The sequence below is a fragment of the Phaenicophaeus curvirostris genome, chromosome 2 (assembly GCF_032191515.1).
Source record: "Phaenicophaeus curvirostris isolate KB17595 chromosome 2, BPBGC_Pcur_1.0, whole genome shotgun sequence".
Lineage (NCBI taxonomy): Eukaryota > Metazoa > Chordata > Aves > Cuculiformes > Cuculidae > Phaenicophaeus > Phaenicophaeus curvirostris.
The window spans coordinates 104,785,521-104,798,435 of NC_091393.1; the positions used below are offsets into that span (position 1 = coordinate 104,785,521).

Below are 12,915 nucleotides of genomic sequence, written 5' to 3' on the forward strand. Positions count from 1 at the left end.
ATGGATAACAGCACACCAAGGGTCACAGGGGCATTCCAAGAGGGCTTTCAAATGCTGTAACAGAGGAGGCACCTGTCCATCTAAGATGCAGACTTGTAACAGAAAAGAAAGACAGCAGCAATTCCAGATATGCATCCTATTCCACAGCTTGTATTCTTTGGCATCGTCTGTCCATGCATCATGTTCAGGACCTACCTCAGAGCAGCCATGTTGGAGATAGACGGTGAGCGGGACTGCATGCTGGGTGATGACAGTGATCTGCTCTGGCTGTGGATAGATGAGTAGTTCTGGAAAGGGGAGCCCACGGGAGAGTCTCCTTTTGAGAAGCTTCTGAGATGAGCGGTCAAAGAGTTGCTAGTGGCCACATGCTGTGGTGTGCCCATCTGCTCCGAGAACTTCAGCACCATGTTCTGCTCCTGGGAGAGAAAACAGAGCTGTCTACGCACAAACAGCACATGGACAATAACAGCTAGGAAGATGCCTGAAGAGCTTGTTTTCTCAGTTAGGTGTTAAAAAATTATGCCTCTGCAGACGCTCAGCCTAAGAAATTATTTACCATGCTCTCTCGCTTTCAGTCACACAAACTACAACCATAGATTTCAGGGCACTAAGTTGTTAGTGACTTCTTGTACAGAACACAACAGCTTGAGCAGATTCAAAACCTTCTAGTACAATACAAGGAATACCACAATAAGCAAAGTATACTTCACGACCATCACCACCGCGATCTCCCTAACTGTAGCACAGCCAAACACATGAAAGAAACTACTAAAAAAAAGTCTACCCCACCCCATCAAACATCTTACTCTCTTATAAATAAAATAAAACAAAACACAGATACCAAGCATTTCTAACACATGCAGTCATAAGGGCATATTAGAACACATAAAAATTGTTTATAATGATATTTAGTCAATGATAAGTTTGTACCTCTGGCTTTACTCTCCGAAGAGTCCAAACACTATGTAAACTCTGGACAGTATCATAGGTCATCACAATGGAAGGGTCAGCATTGAGAAACACGATCCTCAAGGTGCAATCAGCAACGTACTGCACTCTAGCAGAACTACACACACCTGCTAAAGAAGTAGGTAGCCATTTCTATATCTGCATTATCAGTTACAGTTAGTATTTCTCATGCTTTCTTTTCTTCTGCAATCTGTTTCTTTCCTGAACAGCTTCCCTGTTCATGAAGCAGTTAAAACAACAAACTTCCAATTTCTGACTAACTATTTGCAAATTTTGTAATGCAGAAAATGCTCAAGCAACACATTAAGCCAATGGTCTGATGGACTCCAAATGATACATCTAAAGATGTAAACTCACCTCCAGGCTTACAGACAAGAGGTGCTATCTCATCTAATGGGTGTAGCATGCTGAACATTGTAGGCAAAGGTTCTCTAGAAAGAAACCAAACAAAGCATGTTCAAGAACCAAATATTAACATGCATAATTGTTCTCTCTCGTAGCTGGTACATGTACTGCAAACCCAAACCAGTTTCTCAGACCTTAATAAATCACAGCCTGAATCCAACAGTAGAGACCTATATTCCATTCACAGAAGCTTGTTGGATTAACTGAGTAGAGTCAAAGGCTGGTGTGTGAAACAGGATTATTTCGTTTTGTTTTACACCTTTCCAGAGCACTCACTAATGACCCCATCTGGTGGCCACACAACAGACTGGCTGGCCGGAATGAACAGCTGGCACCAGCTGTCTTAGGAGTAGGAAGAGTATGAAGAGGAGAAAGCCCTTAACCCAGACTCAGCTTAAGAGTCCAGGTTCCACAGCTCCCATGTCCCAGACAAGCAGACAGCCACCAGGTCATTTGTATCAGTCACAAAGCAGCACTCAAACTACCCTTCTGTGGTGGCAGTAGCAAAAGGAGAAATTTTCACAGCAGGCCAGCTTCAGTAGGGTCAATCATGATTTTTGCCATGTATCCTCTTAAACACTTTCATGACCCCCATTTTTCAACCCAACTCTTCTGAGGCCTAGAGAATCACAAGTGCCTGGAATGGACACGTAAAACCCAAGAGAGAGCAAGTGGCCATATTAAAGCTGTTCAGCCATTCCTTAATCTGCTTCTCAGCCATAAAGCACAGGGTCTATGATTCTCACCAAATAGGTAACACAACGATTGATACAGTTAAAGAAAAACAGCCTGCAGCTGAGAGAAAGTATGTCAATGACAATCCCTCAGAGAATCTCCTAGTCTACTAGCACAGCCTGGAATCAATTCCCCAGACAAACCCTAATGAATCAGACTAGTAACACCCATATCGTGCTTCCCATACCCTATTCCCAAGACCACTGCTCCGAGCTGGTTCTTAAGACAAGACAATATCAGAGCAATATCATGGACTGTCAGTATTCAGTCCTTTCCCACTGCTTCCTGATGTTTCTCCTGTCATAGAATCACAGACATGTTAAGGTTGGAAAAGGCCTCTAAGATCATCTAGTTCAACCATCAGCACAACACCACTGTGCCTACTAAACCATGTACCAAAGTGCCACATCTACACTGTTTTTGAACGCCTCTAGAGACCGTGACTCCTCCACATCCCTAGGCAGCCTGTTCCAACGCTTCACAACTCTTTCAGTTAAGAATTTTTTCCTAATATCTGATATAAAACTCCCCTGGCGTAACCTGAGGTCATTCCCTATGACAAACACACAGATAGTTTCCTTACAGCTCTTCCAACTCCTGCACTCATTTATCAGATTAGCAAACAGTCTATAACAAAACAACCAAAGCCACTCGTTACACACCTGGGTGGACTTGGAGGTACTTCATGAGAAGAACTGCTGCGCTCAAATAGCAAACCATATTTTGTTGGCCAGACATTTGCGACCTACAAAAAGTCACAAACAGATTTATGACAAAAAAAAAAGAACCAAGTACTTACTATACTGATTCTGTTTCACGTTCGAGTATTTCATTAGAGCAACATAAGACGTTCAGGCCTTTTCTTGAAGGGCAATATAAATTGGAACAAGTTCTCAGACTACAAAGCAGTCATACCCATAACTCTCCCACCTCATACCATTAGCTGTCACTACTTCAAGAAGAATTCAATGCCCAAACCACACAGCCAACTTCCATCAGCTTTGTTGTGAAGCACATGGGCAGCCGCCACCAGAAGTGACTTACACATGCTTCCCCACACTAACATCATATGCAGCCAGATAACAAGCTCATCTGTGGACAAGAAAAGAACGGCACTCACCTGAAAAGGTAAAGCAGCAATGTACTCCTTTCCCTCTATGCTATGCACATTTATACAGGAATTCTGCAATATGCAGATACATTTCTCTACTATGTCATCACTGCCTGAAACCAGGGGGAAAAAAAAAATACACAGTGAAGTTTCTTTCCTCAGGCTCCCTCTGCACACTAAATGTAAACTTGAGGGGGGGAGCGCCTGTCTTAACAGAGCAGGTCTTGATGACTAAACTTATGACACCAAGAGAGCTGAACTCAAAGCATTTGCTTGGCTTTACAGCCAACAGGAAACTTACCGCCAGATTTTTCCTGGGGAATAATGAAGTCGCACCACAAGGCCTAAAAGCAAACACAGTATAATTATTTCTGAAGAACGAGATGATACTACTGCATAGTCAGAGAATCAGAGAATCATAGAATAGCTATGGTTGGGAAGGATCTTAAAAATCATCTAATTCCAACACCCCTTGCCACGGGCAGGGATACGTCCCACTAGACCAGGCTGCCCAATGCCCCATCCAACCCGGCCTTGAACACCTCCAGGGATGGGGCATCCACGACTTCCCTGAGCAACCTATTCCAGCGCCTCACCACTCTCATCATAAAGAAATTCCTCCTTATGTCTAGTCTAAATTTGCCCCTCTCCAATTTATAGCCATTCTTCCTACTCCTATCACTACACACCTTTATGAAAGGTCCCTCCCCAGCTTTCTTGCAGGTCCCCCTCAGGTACTGGAAGTCTCACTGTTCTGTATTTCCCTCAGGACACTGAAAACAGTCAACGAGTATTTCTTGGCAAACGCCCATTCATTTGGCCACCACCTTTCCACGTTTTCATACCTGCAGGACAGGGCTGTCGACGGTGAACGCCTTATAAACGGCAGACGCTTGGTTTCTGCTACCTTTGCTCCAGATGACCATGTTGCTGGCCACGTACAGCTCTTCATCGTAGTCCACCTCTTCCCCGACATCACTGACGCCCTTCCTCAGCTGCCAATTCTCCTGAAAACCAAGAGGCGTTTAAGGGGTCCCCGCGGGCTGCGGCTCAGCTGTCACCACCCGGCCACCTCCTAGGGCTCGGCCTCGTACCCGCTGCCGCTCGTGGATCGTCACCTCGCGGAGGGAGCCCACCAGCCCCGCGGCCCCGTCGGAGGAGCAGAGCTCGGAGGCGGGCTGCAGCCGCCGCAGCTGCAGGCTGAGGGCGCTGGGGTGGCGCCGGCAGTGCTCGCGGCCCCGGGGGGCGAACTCCTGCAAGTCGCCGGCCGCAATCATCGTCGCCCTCTCGTCGCAGTGGTCCGACATGGGGGCCCCGATATCCTCATTATTTCTGGCACGGAAGCGCACCCCCTCGCCCACCTCGGCCACCACCGGGACGCGGCAGCGCGGGGAGGCGAGCGCCGGCTGCTGCTCACGCGGGCGCCGCCATCTTGCGGCTCCCGCCCTGCCCCGCGGCACCGCCCGCGAGGGGCCGGACAGGAAGCGCCACCGCGGTGAAGCCGGCCCGGGCGCCGCCATCTTGCGGGCCCCGCCCTGCGCCGTGCTGATGGAGGGAGGGTGGACTGAGGGCAAGCAGGAGACGGCACCGCGGTGAAGCCAGTCTGGGCCATCTTGCAGACCCCGCCCCGCGCCGCGCCAGGGGCGCCGGGAGCAAAATCACAGAATGATAGAATAGTTTGGGTTGGGAGGGACCTTGAAGCCCATCCAGTTCCAACCCCCCCGCCGCGAACAGGGACACCTCCCACCAGCCCAGGTTACCCAAGGCCCCATCCAACCTGGCCTTAAACACCTCCAGGGATGGGGCAGCCACAAGTGCTCTGGGCAACCTGTGCCAGTGCCTCACCGTGCTCATAGTGAAGGATTTTTGCTAATGTCTAATCTAAATCTTAACCCTTCCAAATTAAAGCCTTTCCCCGCATCCTATCACTCCATGCCCTTGTAAAAAGCCCCTCCCCAGCTTTCTTGTAGCCCCTTCATGTACTGGAAGGTGGCTATAAGGTCTCCTCGGAGCCTTCTCTTCTCCGGGCAGAACAAGCCCAACTCTGTCAGCCCGTTTTGTATGGGAGCTGCTCCAGCCCTCTGAATATCTTCATGGCCTCCTCTGGGCTCATCCCGTCAGCCTCCTTTACCCCAGACTGAAGCCCCAGCTCCCTCAGATGCCCCTCATAACCCTTCTGCTCTAAACCTTTCACCAGCTTTGCAGCCCTTCTCAAGATTTTAAAGGTTTTTAGATATTTTATTTATTTTCTTTAAAAAAAAACAACAACAAAGAAAAAGAAAACACTGGTGCAATCATGCAACCACCCAAATACTGGCATTTTGAGCAGGATTCCCCTCCTGGAATGCTGCCAAACGTGAGGCCACAGGGACGACATGGTGAATTGCTGCCTGCTGCTACAACATCCTTCATTCTAAATTGGAGAGATATGGATTTGATGGGTGAACAGTTTGGTGGATAAGAAACTGGTTGGATTGTTGTATTCAGAGAGTAGTGGTCAATGATTTGAAGTCCAGATGGAGATCCATGACAAGTGGTGTCCCTCAGGGGCCCGTACTGTCCAGTGCTGACCAGTGCTGTTTAATATCTTCATCAATGATATTGACAGTGAGATTTAGTGCACCCTCAGCAAGTTTGCAGGTGACACCAAGCTGAGTGGTGAAGTTGCCACATCAGAAGGATGGGATGTCATCCAGAGGTAGCTGGACAGGCTGGAGAAGTGCGGCTGTGAGAACCTCATGAGGTTCAACAAGGCCAAGTTTGAGGTCCTACACCTGGGTCAGGACAATCACTGATTTCAATACAGGATGGGGGATGGTGTGATGGAGATGGTGTTCAAGGCCAGGCTGGATCGGGCTTTGAGCAGCTTGATCTAGTGGGACGTGTTGCTGCCCGTGGCAGAGTGGTTGGAACTGGATGGGCTTTGAGGTCCCTTCCAACCCAACCCATTATATAATTCTATGAGAGGAGACCTTATCACTCCCTACAACTCCCTGTTAGGAGGTTGTAGTGAGGTGGAAGTTGGTCTCTTCCCCCTGGTAGCTCATGACAGGACAAGGGGAAATGGCCCCAGGCTGCACTAGGGAAGACTTAGTTTAGATATTAGAAGGAATTTCTTTACTGAAAGGGTCCTCAAGCACTGGAACTGCCCAGGGAAATGGTTGAGTTACCATCTGTAGAAGTGTTTAAAAGATAAGTAGATGTCATACTTGGGAACATGTTCTAGTGGTGGACTTAGCAGGGCTGGTTTGATGGTTGGACTCAATGATCTTAAAAAGTCTCTTCCAAGCAAATTCATTCTATTATTCTACAAAATCAGGATCCTGGTGTGTGTGTGTGGTACCACAGCTACCTCAGTCCCCTTTGTGCCTGTACATTTCCCATTTCCCAACTTTCCTCATGAACGTGGACCTGTCTCACCCCTCATGAACCACATTGCCCATGCCTTCTCTTCAGGCTTTAGCCAACAAACAGCCAAAGGGCTGTCCCGTAAATCTCCAAGGGTTGTGACAAAATCTGCACACACACCCCCTTAGAGACTGTTTCTACAGTTAAATATTTTAACAGATTCTGCACTGATGCTTCAACATCTTTTTGCTTTCCTAGAATCAGAATGGTTTGGGTTGGAAGGGACATTAAAGCTTATCCAGTTCCAACCCCCCTGCCATGGGCAGGGGCACCTCCCACTGGATCAGGTCGCTCAAAGCCTCATCCAGCTTGGCTTTGAACACCTCCAGGGATGAGGCATCTACCACGTCACTGGGCAACCTAGGCCAGTGCCTCACCACTCTCACAGGAAAACATTTCTTCCGAATATCTAACCTAAATCTCCCCTCTTTCATCTTAAAAATGTTCCCCCTCATCCTGTCCCTGCATTCCCTGATACAGAGCCCCTCTCCAGCTTTCCTGTAGGCCCTCCCTGTAGGCCAATGCTTCAATGTCTTTTTGCTTTGAGGTGTAAAAGTTTGCACAGCATGTAATTAATTTACCTGTACAGTTTAAGCAGTTTGTATGAGCAGGTGCTTTCCAAAGGCATTGTGCCTGGGAAATGGAAATACAATCTACTTTAGACCTTTTCACAGGACTGGCAGGGCCCCCCAGAACCATGTCACTCTGCAGTTGTCAACAGGAATGTGGTACAACCCCCTTCACAAAATTTCAGATGCTCATATAATATGGATTAGCATAAACTGTTGGAAGTCTTACACCAGCTAAAAACATAGCTCCTGATATACTGGTGGTCAGTGTCCACGGTGGCTGTTCTCCTATCTTGAGTGCAGAGGGCTTGTACCATCCACCATCCCTTCTGCTCACTGCACTCTTAAAGGCTAAGGGTGTCGAAACCTTTGCAGCTGCATCTCTGGCTACCAGCACTAGGTGTCAGGCAGTCAGCCTGGCTTTTGTGGTGAGAACTCCCAGATTTTGCCAAGGGAATGATACGTTGATGTGCATTTCTCACCTGTGTGTAATGGTGCCATGTGGGTTCCAGCATCTGCTGTTCTGCCTTGGTTGTGTGTCACAGCAAAACGTGCAGAAACAATGCTCTGGGATGTACTCAGCTGCCAAAATCTGCTGGGGCAATCAGATTATTTTTATTCTTTTAAGAACAAGTTTCACTGATGAGATCAGCATCATGCCGTGCTGTTAATCTGCCCATCTTGCAGGCACCATAACACTCACAGGCGTTTATCTGTACCACACAGACGTGTCTGCAGTATGCAAGCTTATCCTGTGGTCTTTTCAACCATTTGAACACTGCAAAACAAGCTCTTTTCTTTACCTCTCACCTTTATAATTGCTCGCCTAAACAAGAAGGTATTGCTGGCTACAGATCACAGCCAGTTACTAGTTTTCAGCACAGTGCTACTCCTGAAACGGTGCATTTTCTCCATTTCTGTCCAAGTAGCGTACCAGAAAATGCCTTTTTTTAATTAGCACAAAAGGAGCCTGTGTTCCTCTGACAGGCAGTCATCACAGAGCCAAACCTGTGTGAAGTACCCTGATGGGAACTGGGAAGGTAGTGTATTCTGATGAGGGTGATTTATTTTCAAGACAATAGTTTCACACGAGAAATCAAAGGAGGAGGTAGAAGCTGTGGGAGTATTGAAACAATATTTGAAATCCTGTTTCCAGCATGCAGTTTAGGGAATCCGTGGTTCAAATAACAACAGTAAGCACTATAGTTTTCTCAGAAATGAGAAGCAGCCTGCTGGGGAAAGCCAGGTTTGGGGAAAGCCAGGTTTAGGAAAAGCAAGAATTCACCAAGCTGCAGAGCACTTTCAAATTGTATCACAGCTTCTGGCAGGAAGACAACTGGAAGAAATGTTAGCTTGGATCTACAGATCCAGCCAGGGACCTAATTTCCATATGAAGACAAATCATAGAATCATGGAATGGTTTGGGTTGGAAGGGACCTTAAAGATCATCCAGTTCCAATCCCCCTGCCATGGGTAGAGGCACCTTCCACTGGATCAGGTTGCTCAAAGCCTCATTCAGCCCAGCCTTGTACACCTCCAGGGATGGACATCCATAACTTCTCTGGGCAACCTGTGCCAGGGCCTCATCACCCTCACAGGAAAAAATTTCTTCCTAATATATAACCTATATCTGCCCTCTTTCAGCTTAAAACCATTGCTCCCATCCTGTCCCGGCACTCCCTGATAGAAAGCCCCTCCCCAGCTTTCCCGTCAGCCCTCTGAAGTACTGGAAGGTCGCTATAAGGTTTCCCCAGAGCCTTCTCTTCTCCAGGCTAAACATCTCAAACTCTCTCAGCCTGTCCTCATATGGGAAATGCTCCAGCCCTTGGATCATCTTCGTGGCCTCCGTTGGACTCGCTCCAACAGATCCATGTCCTTCCTGTGCTGGGGACTCCAGAACTGAACGCAAGACTATTTGTCTCACAAGAGCAGAGCAGAGAGGCAGAATCTCCTCCCTTGACCTGCTGGTCACAACTCTTTCATGCAGCCCAGGAAATGGTTGGCTTTCTGGGCTGCAAGTGCCCATTGCTGGCTCACGTTGAGCTTCTCATCCACCAGCACCCCCAAGCCCTTCTCCTTAGGGCTGCTCTCAATCCACTAATGTGTATTTATACAAATAAGACTTGTGGGCAAGTAAGAATGTCCAGGGCTCAGACTGAAGAACATTCAAGCCAATGTCCAACCTTCAGAGATGATTTTCTGCTTTTGCGACAAAAGCTGCAGACCAGAAGAAATTGTCCTAGGAAGAAGCAGCTGAGCCAAGGGACGGAGTGTGCCTGATAAGAGATGTAGCACATGCTATGTTCCCAAAGAAAGCAGCACAATGAAAAAGGCATTTTAGTAAGACTACGAAATGTTCAGTTTTCTCTGCAAATTGTTTTTGAGCTGAATCCTGTGACTGGGGTATAACATTGAACACAAAGAGGCCATCTGCCTTGAGCTAAAAACATGCTGCTAAAAGAATTTGGTATTTAAAAGAACAGGAGCTCCTGCACACAAAAATAAAAATGGACACAAAGAAGAATCAGAAATAAAGGAAGGAAGAGATCTATCAAAATGAAAATAAAAATACAGAAATAGCAAAAGGGAAAAGAAATCTGGGCAAATAACAGCCCAAAGCCTGATTGCTGAATGCTGTTTCTGCTAAATGGCCCAATTTCATAAGTATTACGTTGCCTCCAAAGTCCCCTAACAGTCTGGTGAAAAAAAGGATGTCAATGCTCTGAAGTGAAACCGAAAAAAACCTGAAGGGTCAAGTTCAGGCTCCAGCTTGGCACCCCAAGGCACACCCAAGGTGCCTCCGAAAGCACATACAGCACCTATTGGGATCCTCCTAAGAGAAAACCAAGAAGATATTCCTGCCCATGGCAGGGGGTTGGAACTGGATAACCTTTAAGATCCCTTCCAACTGAAACCATCCCATGATTCTATGAATACCTATGAAGCTGCTGGCATTATCAGATGGGGATTATATCTTCTCATCCAGGCAGGAGAAGAATGTGATGATAATGACAGGCATCTCTGTGCTCATGAGCAGGACTCTGTGTGCATATGTATGCAGACTCACAGGAGAAGGTGGACTCGAAGGGTAGTGACTCCCTCCTTGGAGGGATAGCCTGGGCGATGGATCCAACAACCTTTGCATTGGAGAGCCAGGGGCTGAAAGCGTGGCTCAGAAACAGTGGATACCTGTGCAATTATCTACGTTCAGCTCTGACCTCCTCCTTCTGAAGGGGTGAGGTAGGTAAACTCCCTCCATGTGCTCTGCCCTGCGCTACAGCACCTGGAGAGCTGCAAGCACAACCAGTTTAGCTAGTTTAGGGTTGGATCCTGGCACTCAGACAGATGAGACAGGCAGCCTTTGTTTCCAGTTAAAGGTTATTCTTTATTTCCGTTCCCCTTCCTCTGGAAAGTTGCTTTTTTGTTTGTTTTTTTCCCCACTGCCGGGGAAGGCTGAGAAGTATTTTTAGGACCAAATGCCAACAGATGCCCAGCCCCAGGCAGTAAGAAAAGGGGATGCAACTTGGAAAGATCTCGTGAGCCTGGGCACAGAGGTACTTTGGACCAAAAACCACAAGCTATTTGTGTGCAAACCCAGTAACTGTTGAGTTTGGGTTCTGAGGTATGAGAAGACATAATCTGTGCGGAGGAAGGCTGCTGAGGCTGCTACTGAGCCTCTATTCTATGCACTGTTCGAAGGAGACCAAGGATGGCAGTATGCTGGGCGAGGTAGAAGCTGCTTGTGACCAGAGTAGCCACAGTGCTCAGCCTGTCTCCTGATGGCTCCTTCCAGACCTTCCCTATCAGGAACCTGGCCTGCAAGTTTCTCCTCTGGTTTCTTCTCTCTCTGTTTCTTTCTCCTTCTCCGTGCACCAGCCACTTCTTCCCATCAAACTCTGCCCAAATGAACTGCAACAAACCCTTTTGAGCTGGAGACTAGTTCACACTAGCCTGAGCAAAGCCCAAGCTACTATAAAGAAATGACCCAAATTAGGGGATTTTAGAGAGCTGCTTAAATCCTCCTTACATCCCCATGTGTTCTCATTGTTTGAATTTTTTCCTCCTCTTTTGTAGAAATTGCTCTTTCTTCCTTACTCTGTGTTAGTGGGGCAGTTATATGACATTATCCTCATGCGAGGTGCTGTGTCCACTCTGCAGCCCGTGAAGTCCAAAAGCCTTTGCATTACTTTGTTCCCCAAAACTGCAAAGCCAGCAGCTACGGGGAATGCAGCTAGATGAAAGGGCATCCATGCGGCAAAGGCTGACTGCAAATCACAGCCTCATATCAACAGCCAGCTGGGAAAGACAGAGGGACAAATGCCTGTCCGCCCCCCCATCTCCTCCTACTCCCTGAGTGACATTGGAATGCACTCAAAATTGAGAGAAAAAGCGACACTGCTGGAGCTGCATGGAAGGTGCTGGCTCTTAGGCACCACTGAAGTTGCTCAGTCTTCTTGCAGCAGCCTTAGTACATGTTTCTACTCCCCTTTAAGCCTCTAGCGACATGCGCCCTTCCTTAGCTGCTGATCATTTCAAGATGTGAGAAGCTGGTCTGGAGTGAAAGAGGCAATGAAGGGGGAAATTCAGTCTCTGTCATCAGGGCCTGAGAATATGCAATGAATAAGCAGCTTTTCAAATCAAAGAAGTCTGGGAGTGATTTGTTCTTTTTTTTTCACCCAACTTTTTTCTTCCCAACTGGAAAAAAAATCAGACTGGATTTCATAGAGTTCTCCTCTTTCTAACAGTCTGGGAAGTGCATTGTCCTTACTAGCTCTCATTATAAATCATCATGAACTATCTACTGGCCACTGAGTGCTGATGCTTACGTAGTGCTTATCACACAAAATTTACACCCCCTTCCCTAAATTCAAGGCTTTGGAAAGACTATAGCAGGCTGCTGGAAAAGAAAGTTAACACTTCTGTCATAGTTGCAAAGAATTTTCTGCGCAGGGAGCAGAATGGTTGCAGCAGAGCCTTGCAAGTCAGGTTGACAGTTGCCCAAATCCCAGTCTGTTCCAAGTCCAATTGTGGTGGGAGAAACACTGATGGCTTTGATATGGCTCAGTCTCAAACTTATTCAGGCATGGCCAGTCTTTGGGTCAGGTCCTGAATACCCATAAACCCCCTTGTTCCCTTCCTGTGCCATCAGGAGACTTGTTCTGTTTCATGTCTTACATTAAATGGCCTGTGTTGCACACGGGTTTCACTTGGGTCTTCCTCCTTTTCTTATTGTGTCTTGGTTTTGTCTCTGTCCCGGCTTTTCTGCTGTACTGCTCCAGGCAAATGAAAAGGAGTGGTGCTTTCAGCCCACCATGCCCTTACTAGACACCAACACGAGGTTCTGTATGTGGTCCCCCAGTGATGTCCCTACCTTCTTGGCATGGGACTCTGCAGGATAGGGAGGCTCGGAACAAAGTTCACTAATGAATTTCATGAACGAAGTTCAACAAGGCTAAATGCAAGGTCCTGCATCTGGGTCAGGACAAGCACAATTGCAGGCTGGGCAGAGAGTAGATTGAGAGCAGTCCTGAGGAGAAAGACTTGGGAATGCTAGCAGATGAGAAGCTCAATGTGAGCTGGCAACGTGCACCTGCAGCCCAGAAAGACAACAGTGTCCTGGGCTGTGTCCAAAGAGGTGTGACCAGCAGGTTGAGAGAGGGGATTCTGCCCATCAACTCTGCTCTCATGAGACCTCACCTGGAATCATGTGTTCAGTTC

At 47.5% G+C, this 12,915-nt stretch overlaps 1 protein-coding gene across 2 annotated transcripts in view; it reads right to left on the reverse strand.

Moving 5' to 3' along the window:
• ANAPC1 (anaphase promoting complex subunit 1) overlaps positions 1-4,670 on the reverse strand; it is a 33,969-nt gene extending 29,299 nt beyond the window's left edge. Inside the window, exons 1-8 of one of the 2 annotated variants that reach the window (XM_069850278.1) lie at positions 4,315-4,670; positions 4,066-4,227; positions 3,522-3,564; positions 3,230-3,333; positions 2,772-2,854; positions 1,327-1,400; positions 931-1,076; positions 196-416 (exon numbers count right to left, since the gene is read on the reverse strand). In XM_069850278.1, the coding sequence (XP_069706379.1) occupies positions 196-416; positions 931-1,076; positions 1,327-1,400; positions 2,772-2,854; positions 3,230-3,333; positions 3,522-3,564; positions 4,066-4,227; positions 4,315-4,527 (1,046 nt within the window). In that variant the 5' untranslated portion in view covers positions 4,528-4,670. Of the gene's footprint in view, positions 1-195; positions 417-930; positions 1,080-1,326; positions 1,401-2,771; positions 2,855-3,229; positions 3,334-3,521; positions 3,565-4,065; positions 4,228-4,314 lie in introns of both variants that reach the window. The other variant, XM_069850277.1, reaches the window with a different exon arrangement.
• Positions 4,671-12,915: the final 8,245 nt, after the last annotated feature.